General features: G+C 42.3%; 1 protein-coding gene across 1 annotated transcript in view; it reads left to right on the top strand.

The window, feature by feature from the left end:
* Positions 1 to 11,051, top strand: part of FAM3D (FAM3 metabolism regulating signaling molecule D) — a 75,307-nt gene extending 64,256 nt beyond the window's left edge. Inside the window, exons 8-10 of the mRNA XM_066596610.1 lie at positions 216 to 300; positions 4,737 to 4,863; positions 7,619 to 11,051. Coding sequence (XP_066452707.1) covers positions 216 to 300; positions 4,737 to 4,863; positions 7,619 to 7,708 — 302 coding nt within the window. The 3' untranslated portion in view covers positions 7,709 to 11,051. The remainder of the gene's footprint in view (positions 1 to 215; positions 301 to 4,736; positions 4,864 to 7,618) is intronic.
* Positions 11,052 to 12,283: the final 1,232 nt, after the last annotated feature.

The following is a 12,283-nucleotide window of genomic DNA, read 5'->3' as shown; positions in this document are numbered from 1 at the left end:
GTTCTTGTTACCTGTCTAAAGAACCATATTAGTAGTTCATCTTAGAACTATTGTAACGGCAGGGCCGTGTATGATGTGATATCAAGTGCTCAAATGTTCTGATAAGCCATCAATGTTTAAGTCCTAGAAATCTAGTTTAAAACAGTTTTTACTGCTTTGCTTAGTAAGTGATATTTGTACTTGTTCATAATTGTATGCAACTTGTCTTCCTAAAGATGTAAAGGACGTTCACAAGTTCTTTGAACCAGTAGAAGATGGCTCTTTAATATTTATGGCATCATATGATGATGTAGCTACAAAGTAAGTAATATGAGATACATGGAGAAATGTTATTTCAGATATGGCACATGTGACACCAGAATAGTTTGGTGGGAGGCTTGATTATTTCCATCTGCTCAGGCACCTACCACTCCATTCACTGTCTTTTGGTTGGCTGTTTCCCCATATAGTAAAGTAAAATAAAATGCCCTGGTGCAAGCACCGAGTCATGACTGACTGCTAGGGTAACATCACGTTGCAATGTTTTCTTGGCAGACTGTCTTTGCAGGGTGGTTTACCATTACTTTCCCCAGTCATCTTTAACCTCCAGCAAGCTGCGTACTCATTTTTCCAACCTTGGAAGGATGGAAGGCTGAGTCAACCTTGAGCCGGCTACCTGAACCAAGCAGGAATTGAAACCGCAACTTTCAGATTGTGAGCAGGAGCTTCGGGCTGCATTTCTGCTGCCTTAACACTCTGCACCACACGAGGTTCATTCCCCATATACCCTCATGTAATAGAGAATATATTTACCTCTCACATGAAACCCTGTCCTCCCTAACATAAATACATAAATTGACAGGTCATTGCCTTCATATAGACAGGGGGTGACTTAATGAGACAATCCCTTTGCAATGCCATGGATTTAAATTGGATAGCTTCTGGATTTAAAGGGTTTTCCCACCATTATAAACAAAGGCATATCACTAGGACATGCCATGACTTCTTGATCAATGGTGGTCCTGCTGCTGTTTTGGGCCCCATGCCACACTTTAAAGTTGGACCTACTTCCAAGCATCAGCCCCTGAAATCATAACCCAGACCATTAAATCAGACATTAAAAAGCCAACATGCAATTTACTTATCTCTCCTTGCTCTTGGCTTTTCATGTCTTCGCGACTAGGCTTACAAGGCCCTGCTGCCACATAAGTCCCAGACACATACAAGGTCTTGATGCCATCTACCGTCAGGACGTTGGGTGTGATGCACTACAGAAGGTCCTGTAAAAGAGAATAAAGAGTGGTATTAATAATGTGGGCACATGTAGTGGGTCTTGCAGCACACCAAAATACAGCATTCAAATATCGAAGTGCATATGACTTCATAAGACTGCTGATTCAAATAATAATGTGAAGGTGTGCTTCCACCATGGCTCGTCTGCTCCTGCAGCCATGGCTGGTCGCTGCTGCACTCGCTCTCTGGCACGTCAGGTCCTGCCTCCCGCTTTCTCCTCTACTCGCTCCCTGATCTTTGCCCATAGGGCTCCGGTTCAATCTCCCAAAGGGCCAGTGCCCACTCCCATAACTTGTCCCCCTCCAATCCTGTCACATAACCAGGACTATCTGTGTGTGTAAGGGTTTGGGGGCACAGCAGCAAAGACTGGATCCCAACTGGAGGAGTCAAAGGTGAAAACCGGAGTACCCCAGGTGCTGCCTCCACGAATAGCCCAAAGTCAAACTGGTGTGTGGCAAGGTGGATCCACCTGCTTGACAAGTTTTTAAGTCATGTTGGCATCTAGCTTGGCCTCTTTCCCTCTGGGCTCAGTCAAGGTCATAGACCCTGTGCTAGTGTAGCTGAACTGCATTACCAAAAGTGTGCCATGCACATGAGTGGCATTGATCTGGAAAAAAAATACCCATTTTCTAATACTAGACAATACTTTTAAAGCTGAAGTTGAAACTTTCTGTCTGATACAATTTTAATGTTCTGCACATCCTCCTCGGTTACATCTCATGTCTGCCACATAGTCTTCAGTTCATTATTTTTAAGCCGTTAAGGAACAATTCTGAGCAGTTTCCTCACAGTTTGTGGTATTGTATAATGGGAAAAATAAATCTCAGTTTCCACATCAGTCTATGAGATAATTAGTGTAAGCCATTGTACCTGCTGCCAACTAATCCCAAAGTCCTTGAACTATGTTCAATTGCAGCGTTAGGAGTGGAAGTCGGAGGAGTGGCTGAGATGAGCTGACGCATTATAACATCTACCAGGCAGATAAATATCACTAATATAGGTTTTAGAATTATTGTACGAAAACTGACATTTTTAACTAAGTATATAACACCTTCCTTCCTCTGCAGTCCTGCTGAGGAGATAACCATCACATTGCATATTCAATCTAAACACATTGCTTAACAAACCAAACTCCTCTCCAATTTGTTTCTCTTCAGGTGTTGTGAAACTACAACTCCTAGCATTCTCTGACAGCCCGTAGAGAGTGACAGCCAGGAGACCAGTGCTATATAATATATGGAGCACTTACACCTATAAGAAAAAAAAATCCCGGCATTCCCGGTTACCTTAATGCAACAGATATTTGGTTTCCAAAAGGTGCAAGGCTGTCATCAGGGCATCACTGTCAGGGGTCCAGTACTGGCCTTAGGTCAGATGGCACCCTGTGCTGAAACTTTTTTGGCACCCCTGTCCTAAAAATAAAAGAACAATAGATTTATTACACTAATAGGCAGTCTGCCTTTATTTTGCTTGTGCAGAAAGTAGCTAGATAGCAGCATACCCACTCCAGAGCAGTTCAGTGAATAAATACTGTACTAAAACCAAACTCATGACATACAGCACCAGAGCCAAGATCAGTACATAAATACTGCACCAGAACCAAAGTCATAATATAACAACAGCTCCAGAACCAAGATCAGTAGATCAGTACCTAGATAAAATACCAGGACCAAGCTCATAACGTAGAGTAACAGAACAAAGTCAATAGGCTGACAGCGGTGTCTTCTGAGGGAACATTAGAAGGGAGCAGATAGCTAGGAGAATGATTCATGTAATTCCACAAAACTCTGCCACACAGAGGAAAATTATTTGGCCAGGCAAACCTTAAGGGGGACGATTGTCCCCAGCCCACATCCGCTACTGCCCACCCTACAAACTGGTGGCCAGCGCCCTATGCGACTGCACGGGTTGCATGTAGCTAAGGCTGGCAATGTAAAGGGCCCAAACTCACCAATGGACTGCCATCAACCAGTCACCATATGAGAGCTATGAGTATACCTATTTAAAGATGATCTGTCATGGAATAAAATCCACGGGATTGACTGCATGGCACTGCAGACTGGGGCCCCTATGAGTCTATTCATTTTTTTCATACTCCCATTTCTTTGCCCAGAAGGGATCTTCTTGGATCTGGTTCCTGGTCTCTGTCAATGTGTCAAATGGACAGTGCCCTCTATTCACTGCCATTGGACTTGTTTGACAGACTGACTTCACCCATTGATCTTATTGCATGACAGGTCCTCTTTAATAGGCAAGGAAGTGCAAACCTGGTTCCCATGATGGTGCCCTTTATTCCTCATAAACATAAATTCACAGACCCCAGTTAGTATTGTGTTTTCCTGTACCCCATAGACCCATTAAATATATGATATTCTATGGGCAGAAGCTGCGTAAAGATCACATTATTTATATTCAGTTTAAAATCAATGGACCACTGTGCATAAGAAGAGCCTTCTGCCAATTACCACAAACTTTATAAAATGACCAATTACCAATCCCCAAATTACATATAGATTATACAGATTAACCATTCATAACTTGACATGTTTTGCCCAGAGCAAAATTTCTTGTTGTGACATTACACAATGTGGCACTGCTGATTTCAGGTAGAAGGGTAGAGATTGTATGTAACAGGGTAACCTGGCGGCAAGTCAAGTGCATGCATGCATGCAGACTCCTATGGGAACAGCCAAAGCTACACAATCGTAAATGCAGATTTTGATCTCCTATAGGGCCTTTCTTCTTAAACGGGTTGTCTGGTTGTAAACTATTGATGTGCTATTTGTAGCATAGGCCATCAACAGTAGATCAGTGGGGGTCCGCCACCAGGGACCCCCACTGATCAGCTGCTTGCCAGGCTGGTACGCTTGTGCACTTAACTAAATTCTGCAGGAAGCAGGTAGCTCCATTTTCACTGCAGTGGCTTGCTATTATACCCATTCACTTCAATTGGAACTTGGTCTGTAATACCAAGCATGACCACTGCAGAGAGAACACTGTTGTTTGCTTCCTGTAGAAATCAGCTCAGTGCGCAGTGACTTGGCAAATAGCTGACTAGCGGTGGTCCCAACTGGCACACCCTGCCAACTACTATTGATGGCCTTACCTGCAAATAAACAATCAATAGTTTACACCTGGACAACCCCTTTAAATATAATTTTAAAGTAGAAAGCTCAAAACTGGTTGTCTCAACATAGAAAACATTGTATCAATGAAGCATTAATTGCTGTAGCCGTCGCTAGACCGGAATGGCAGCCGTACTAGGAAAGTCTTCTGTTAGTTCGCCTTCTTCCAGGTGCCTGCATGGACATTAGTGGCATAATTATATAAGGTAAGATTGCCGTAAATGTGAATGTACATGTGGCAGTCGACTAATGTTTGTAGCTCTAATGGCTATCTGCAGTGTGACTACTGTAGACTCACAGAGGGGTAACCATACAGTTTTATCTATTTTCTAACTTTAGACTAGATGACGAAGTCAGGAATATGTTTGGAGGTTTTGGAAGCAATTACGCAAAGAATCTAGGATTTCGAGACTCATGGGCATTTGTTGGAGGAAAAGGATTGAAGACCAAAAGTCCCTTTGAACAGGTACAGTAAATATCATCTTCAGCTCAGATGTGGCCAGCGGCAAGAATTACTAGGACATATAGATACCATAGTGGAGGTCTCTCACATAGGACCCCCCATTAGCGACCACCATGTAGTATCATATTTTCCCTGCAGAAACAGCTTTCCACAGCAAAATCAGACATTAAAGGAGTTAACTATGAGGTCTGGATCAATACGGGTAATTTTGTGCTATATATCAACTTTTTCAGTTCACTATTATAGCATATATAAAGGGACATCCAATATATAGGGGTTGTCCCATAAGAACCAAATATAGCTTTTTCTTCCCTGATGGGCCAACCATGTCCTTTAGCTATCCATCAATTCTTTCATCTTCACCTATGATTGTTTACAAAGGGCTGAACAAAGGAGGTATAGGGTGCTCTCCATTACTTTAAAGGGGTTGTACCATAATATCAAGTTAACTTGCTGATCAGTGGGTGTCTCACTGCTGAGACCTCTGCCAATCTGAAGTACAGAACTCCCATGTCCCGTTCTTTTGTCACTGCAGAGGTCGCTTATCCTCCTGAATGGAGCACTGGCAGAGCTTGTGCAGTCAGTGCTCCATTCAATTTCAATGGGAATAACAGAAATATCCAAGTGGGTTGATGCTCGGGTATTCGCCAGTCCCATTGAAAGTTAATAGAGTGCTAGTGCACTTGCTTGACCAGCACTCCACTCAGTTACCTCCTCACTGAGAGCGGTGCAGTAGCCCCACAGTGAGGAGAACATGGGACCCTTGTTGTTGAGATCCTCAGGGGTCTCAGTGGTGAGACCCCCACCAATTAGAAACTTATCCCTATACTGTGGTTATGGGATAAGTTGCTATTCTGGTACAACCCCTTTAAAGGTGTCTGGCTGCCGGAACACATTTCTCTTATAGCTCCAACTGTGCTGAAAAAGTAAATGTCATTGGAGTTGTGGAAGACTCATGAAAATGGTGCTAATCCAGCACTGGTGGGTCATTTTCAGTTGATAATTTTGGCCCTTAAAGGGGGTTGTTGAGTTGCTTTATAGTTTCAACTGTGCTAAAATAACTGAAGCAGCTGTACTTACCTGTCGTCTGCCATGGCAATCCAGCACTGTAGCTCTGTGGTCCCACAGTCTTTGTTGTGAAACAGGATATGAACTGACTGCTGCAGCCAATCAGAGGCCGCAGCTGTCACGTTCCGTTCTCTTGGCATCACTGCTTGGATGCCAGCAGCTATGATGTCAGGAGAACAACACCAGTTCGCTGCGGCCTCTCATTGTCAGCAGGAGTCCTCTTCCACAGCAAAGACTGGGAGGACTGCAGCGCTGGATTGCCATGTCAGAGAACAAGTAAGTACAGCTACTTTTGTTATTTTAGCACAGTTGGAAATACAGGGTAACTGGACAACCCCTTTAACACCTTAGTAACTCCTTTTTTTTATCTATCGACATAGCTATATGAGGGCTTGTTTTTTGCGGGACGAGTTGTATTTTTCACTGGTACTATTTAATGTACCATATAATGTACTGAAAAACTTTTTAAAAATTCTAAGTGTAGAGAAATGGAAAAAAATGAAATGCCACCATCTTTCGGTGCATCTTGTTTCTACATGTGCACAAATTGCAACAAAAATCACATGATAATTTTATTCTATGGGTCAGTACAATTACTACGATACCAAACATATAGTTTTTTTTTGTTTTTTTGCTGTACTACTTTTATTTTTTTTTCAAAGATATTCAATTTTGTTAAATTATTTTCTGTCTCCATCTTCTGCGCGGAATAGAATTTTAATTTTTCTGTCAACATAGTTGTGCAAGGGCTCATTTTTTGCGTGACGTCCTGTAGTTTGTGTTGGTACCATTTTGGAATACAAATGACTTTTTGATTGTTTTTTATTGCATTTTTTTAGGAGATAGGGTTACCAAAAATGTGCAATTCTGGCGTTTTGTTTTTTTTCTGACAACCTTCATCGTGCGTTGTAAATAATGCATTACTTTGATAGATCAGACTTTCACAGATGCATCGATACCAAGTGTGTTTTTTTGTTTTATTATTTGGATTGTTTTATTACAAATATGGCAAAAGTTTTTTTTTTTAACTTTGAATATATTTTTTTTAATAATTAGTAAAACCTTATTGTTCTTATTTTATTTAATTTTTTTTAAGTACCCACAGGGGACAACAACTTGCGATGCTTTGATCGATCCAGGAGTATGATGTAATGCCATAGCATTACATCATACTGCAATCTGACAGGCGATCTATCAAGCCACTCCACGGGGATGGCTTGATAGGCATTCTGCCATGATAGCCCTGGGGCCTTTCAGAAGGCCCCCAGCTGTCATGACACCCCTAAGGCTCCCTCATCGCAGGAGGAAGTACAGTACCCCCGAAAATCTGTTGCGGGATTTAAATGCCACTGTCAGAATTGACAATGGCCATTAAAAGGTTAACAGCCCCGATGACCCACGTGCCTCATCAGTGATGATGTTGCCGCCGGGTGTCGGCTGAAAGAAATAGCCGTCACCCGGAATAGACCGCCGTTACAGGCCATCCAAAGGTGTATCAGTGGTCGTTAAGGACCGAAATTATCAACTGGATTAGCACCATTTTCATGAGTCTGCCAGAACTCCAATGAAATTGACTTTTTTCACATGGATAAATGCTGCTGAAAAGATCATTTGTATGAATGTGTGCCATATGTTGAATTTGTGGTGTCTTTGGCTTACGTGTAATTGTAATTTTTTACTTCCTGTTCAGTACATCAAAAATGACCAGAAAACCAATAAATATGATGGTTGGCCTGAAGTTTTGGAAATTAGTGGATGTATTCCTAAAAAAATGGACTAATGCTGACTTCACATATCACTGTGTTCTGGAGTAGTGTCTTAGGAGTGAATAAAGAATTCAAAAGAGAAAGAAAAAAAACTTTTCAGACACTTTTAGGACATCTCAGCAATTTGTTTACGTGTGGATGTACTTATATATTTTACTATTTAATAAAGAAAGGAGATCAATGGGGAACAATAGATTTTTATAAATGTTTTTTTCTACAAAGCTGTATCCAGACTAAAAAGGACATTGGGACTCTTCTCCACGGTGCGGTAATGTATAGATGTGTGAACAGTATACATCTTCTAGACCTTGGAGATACTGTATTGTACAATCATATAGATGCTACATCAACCAACTTCTGCATCACCCGGCCAGCGCCGCGGTGCTCACTAGAGGCCACCGGGTAGCTGTCACATCTGCTTAATGTGTGCAATAACTGCAAACCAAAATATATTCTCTCTGACAGTGTTCACATTACACTACCAGGAACCCCCTGCAATATGAAGATAAAGTAAACAAAAGAAGGAAACTTTTCGTAAGGAGAGCTAGAAGGTGATAACTCTTGCCAACTAGTGTAGTGGATATCCCACCCTGATAAGGACGTATCCACCCTTGTGCCTGTGCCACTAAATAACCCTGATAAATGACAAAAAGAAAAACAACCATAACAGTAAACCAAAACCTCAAAGAATAAATCTCAGAATTTATCTGAAGAGCCGCTTAAAGAACCTCTGAAACCAGATCCGGAGAAGTCCTCACTCCACAGTAGAAGGAGACTGCACTGAAATTGACCAGCACAGAACCCAGGCCAGGATGGAACTAAAAACCCTCTCTAATTGCCCACAGGTGTACACCAACAGCTGACACACCTAATAGAGAATAAAGAATTAGGAGGGGAGCGCAGTATCTGCCGAAATCAACTGCTGATTCTCAGCTGATTTTGAGTAAAAATTTGCACTGATGGTGCAGATTTTGACTCTGTTTTTGGATACAGAAAGGCTGCGGAATTTGCAGCAGAATTTTTCACTGCAGAAGTTTAACAGCATTGCTCAGATCCTACAACCTCGCCCTCCACCATGCCAAACAAGTCTACTTCACCTCTCTAGTCTCCTCACTACCGCACAACCCTAAAAGGCTGTTTGATACTTTTCACTCCCTTCTCAGCCCTAAACCGCAGCCCCCGGTGACGGATCTCAGTGCTGAAGAGCTGGATGCCTACTTCAAAAAGAAAATTGATAACATCCGTCAGGAAATAACCTTTCAATCTCAGACTATCCTGACCCTAGTCTCCTCAGCATTGCATCTAGCTCCTGCTCACTTGCCGAACTCAGACCAATGAGAGAGGAAGAAGTCTCCAAATTGCTTTCCTCTGCTCGCCCCACCACCTGCGCTAGCGATCCTCTCCCCTCACACCTCCTCCGGTCCCTCTCCCCTGTGGTTATCTCCCATCTCACCACTAAATTCAACCTCTCTCTGACCTCTGGCATCTTTCCCTCTTCCTTCAAACATCCCATCATATCCCCACTGCTAAAGAAGCTGACTCTTGACGCGACTGATGCCGCCAACTACATTCCTATCTCTAATCTCCCCTTCATCTCCAAACTATTGGAACACCTGGTTTACTCCCACCTTGTAAGCTACCTATCCGAGAACTCTCTTCTCAGCCCTCTACAGTCTGACTTCCGACCCCTACACTCGACAGAAACTACCCTTACAAGGGTGTCAAACAACCTCCTGACAGCCAAATCGAGTGGCGATTACTCCCTACTGATCCTCCTCGTCCTCTCTGTAGCATTCAACACTGTTGACCACAAACTCCTCCTCAGTATGCTTCACTCAATCAGTCTAAAGGACACTACTCTCTCCTCGTTCTCCTCCTACCTATCCGACAGTTCCTTTAGTGTCTCCTTTTCTGGCTCTACCTCCCCTCCTCTTCTCCTTGCTGTTGGGATCCCCCAGGACTCGGTCCTTGGCCGCCTCCTCTTCTCCCTCTACACAGACCCTATGGGACAAATCATCTGGAGATTTGGCCTCCAATACCACCTCTATGCAGATGACTCCCAGTTATACACCTCTTCCTGTGACATCTTTCCACCTTTCTTCCAAAGCATCACCGACTGTCTGTCTGCTGTCTCTAACACTATGTCCTCTCTCTACCTAAAACTGAACCTCTCAAAAACTGACCTCCTGATGTTTCCGCCATCTACTAACCGACCCCATCCTGACATTTCCATCTCAGTGTGTGGCAGCACCATAACTCCCAGACAGCAAGGCCGCTGCCTTGGGGTCTGATTCAACGCCGATCTCTCCTCTACCCCCTACATCCAATCTCTGGCCCGAACATGTCAGCTGCAGCTCAAGAACATCGCAAGAATACTCCCTTTTCTCACAGTAGACTCTCTAAAAACGCTCACTGTTGCCCTCATCCACTCGCGGTTTGATTACTGCAACTCATTGATGATCGGCCTCCCGTGCACCAGACTCTACCGTCTCCAATCCATCCTGAATGTGGCAGCTAGACTCATCTGCCTGTCCAGCCACTACTCGGATGCCTCTGCCCTGTGCCAGTCACTAGACTGGCTGCCTGTTAAATACAGAATTCAATTTAAACTCTCTACCTTCATCCACAAAGCCCTCCACAGCGCAGCGCCGCCCTACATTGCCTCCCTCATCTCAATCCATCACCTAGCCCGCGCCCTCCGCTCTGTTAACGAAACCAGACTGAGCGCCCCTTTAATTTGAACCTCTCATTCCCACCTCCAAGACTTCTACAGAGCAGCACCAGTTCTCTGGAATGCACTACCAAAGGCTATCCGGGCAATCCATGACTCCCAAACGGTCACACCGTTTCTGCTGTCACACGACTCAATGTGTGACCATTGTCTATGTGTATAGCATCCCTCACTCTCCACCTCGCCATACTGTGCACATCTCCAGCCCCTTTACCTTCTGTATCACCCCATTATTTGTAGTATGTAAGCTCGTTGGAGCAGGACCCTCATCCCTACTGTTTCCTTCAACTGATTACTACATGTAACTGTGGTTCTGTTATTTTTGTACTTTTGTCTTTCAGTATTCCCCCTGTCTATGTAAGTGCTGTGAAATATGTTGGCACTATACAAATAAAGATTATTATTATTATTTCCACCCCATGTGAACATACCCTTAGTAACATAACTAATTTTAGCCTTAAGTAAGTTGTTTCCCCTTTTGTGTTCCAGCGGTCACAATTTGTATTTATTTTTTCATCAATGTATGACACCTTGTATTTTTACAGGAACCAATTTCAAGTAAATAAAATGTATTCAATAACTTTTATTGATTGAGAGGCAATGGAAATAAAGCAATTTCACCATTGTTTTTTGCAGTTTATTTTTATGGTGTTCACAGCATGGTATAAATATTATGTTAACTTTATTCTCATTATGATTATGACAACATCAAACACAATACAAACATTTTTTTCTTTCTGGCGCAACATTCCAGGACCAGAGCATTTTTATTTTTCCATCAACAGAGCTGTGTGAAGGCCTGTAATTAATGGAACAACTTGTAGTTTTATTGATACCATTTAAAGGTATATACAATTTTTTTTGCTAAATGGGATTAACAAAACAACAAATGTTTTGCAATCTATATTTTTTTTTGCTGTACAAATAATAAATATTTTAAAGTACAGGTTGTTATGGATGTAGTGATACCAATTATGTGTAGTTTTTTGTAATTTTATTTTTTCAATAATTAAAGCCTTGTGTAAGAGGGAATAGGAATTTTTTTTTTCTGTTAAAATGTTTAGATGCTATGGTCAACATTGACTGCAGCATCTGCAGGGATAAATGATGTAGAGGAGTGATTAGATGAGCAAGTTCTCATCCTTTCACTCCTTTTCTGGGGAAAACCTTTTATGCGACAATCAGAGAGCAAATATACTCTCTGAGCGATGTGAGGGGTAATCACATGAACAAAAAAATCATGTCACCCCTTTCCTGGGACAGGGAGATATAAAGGAGAATCACAAATCTTCTCTGCTGCTGGCTTGCCCCCCCCCCCTCCCTCTATACACTGCGCACACTGAAACTCACAGCTATAAATTCAGTATTTCTGGCTAAATGTCAAATGGCTGCATGGGCTATGAAAATGTGTTTGATAACAATTTAAGGCTAAGAATCTTAGCTTTAAATTGACTCCAAAAGCATGTCAATAGCATTGATAGAACTGGAACTGCAACCAATTAAATTAAATGAGCTCTGTTTGTCCAAAAGAAACAGAGATTGTCCTAAACGGCTGCAGGGTTATTAAACACATTAGTTGTCCACAGCATTGGCTACATGAGAAGCAATTATGCAGCTAATTGTGAGCAAACTTTTGAAAAGTTCGGTTTGGCTAGTTCACCGAATTTTGGCAAAATCTTTAGTTTGATCCAAATTAGTTCAAACCGAAATAGAACTTTACCAATACCTCTAAAACTGCTGTATAGAAGTGTATCTGAATACTTTTCAGCTGTTTTAAGCAAAGTTAATGAGAAAGAAGAAGGAAAGAGGTTATTTTTTCCTTTTTTTATCTTAGGGTGTTTTCACGTGAGCGTGTGTG

Source organism: Eleutherodactylus coqui, chromosome 3, assembly GCF_035609145.1.
Source record: "Eleutherodactylus coqui strain aEleCoq1 chromosome 3, aEleCoq1.hap1, whole genome shotgun sequence".
Lineage (NCBI taxonomy): Eukaryota > Metazoa > Chordata > Amphibia > Anura > Eleutherodactylidae > Eleutherodactylus > Eleutherodactylus coqui.
The sequence above is the reverse complement of the archived record's forward strand: the minus strand, read 5'-3'. Positions and strand labels throughout refer to the sequence as shown.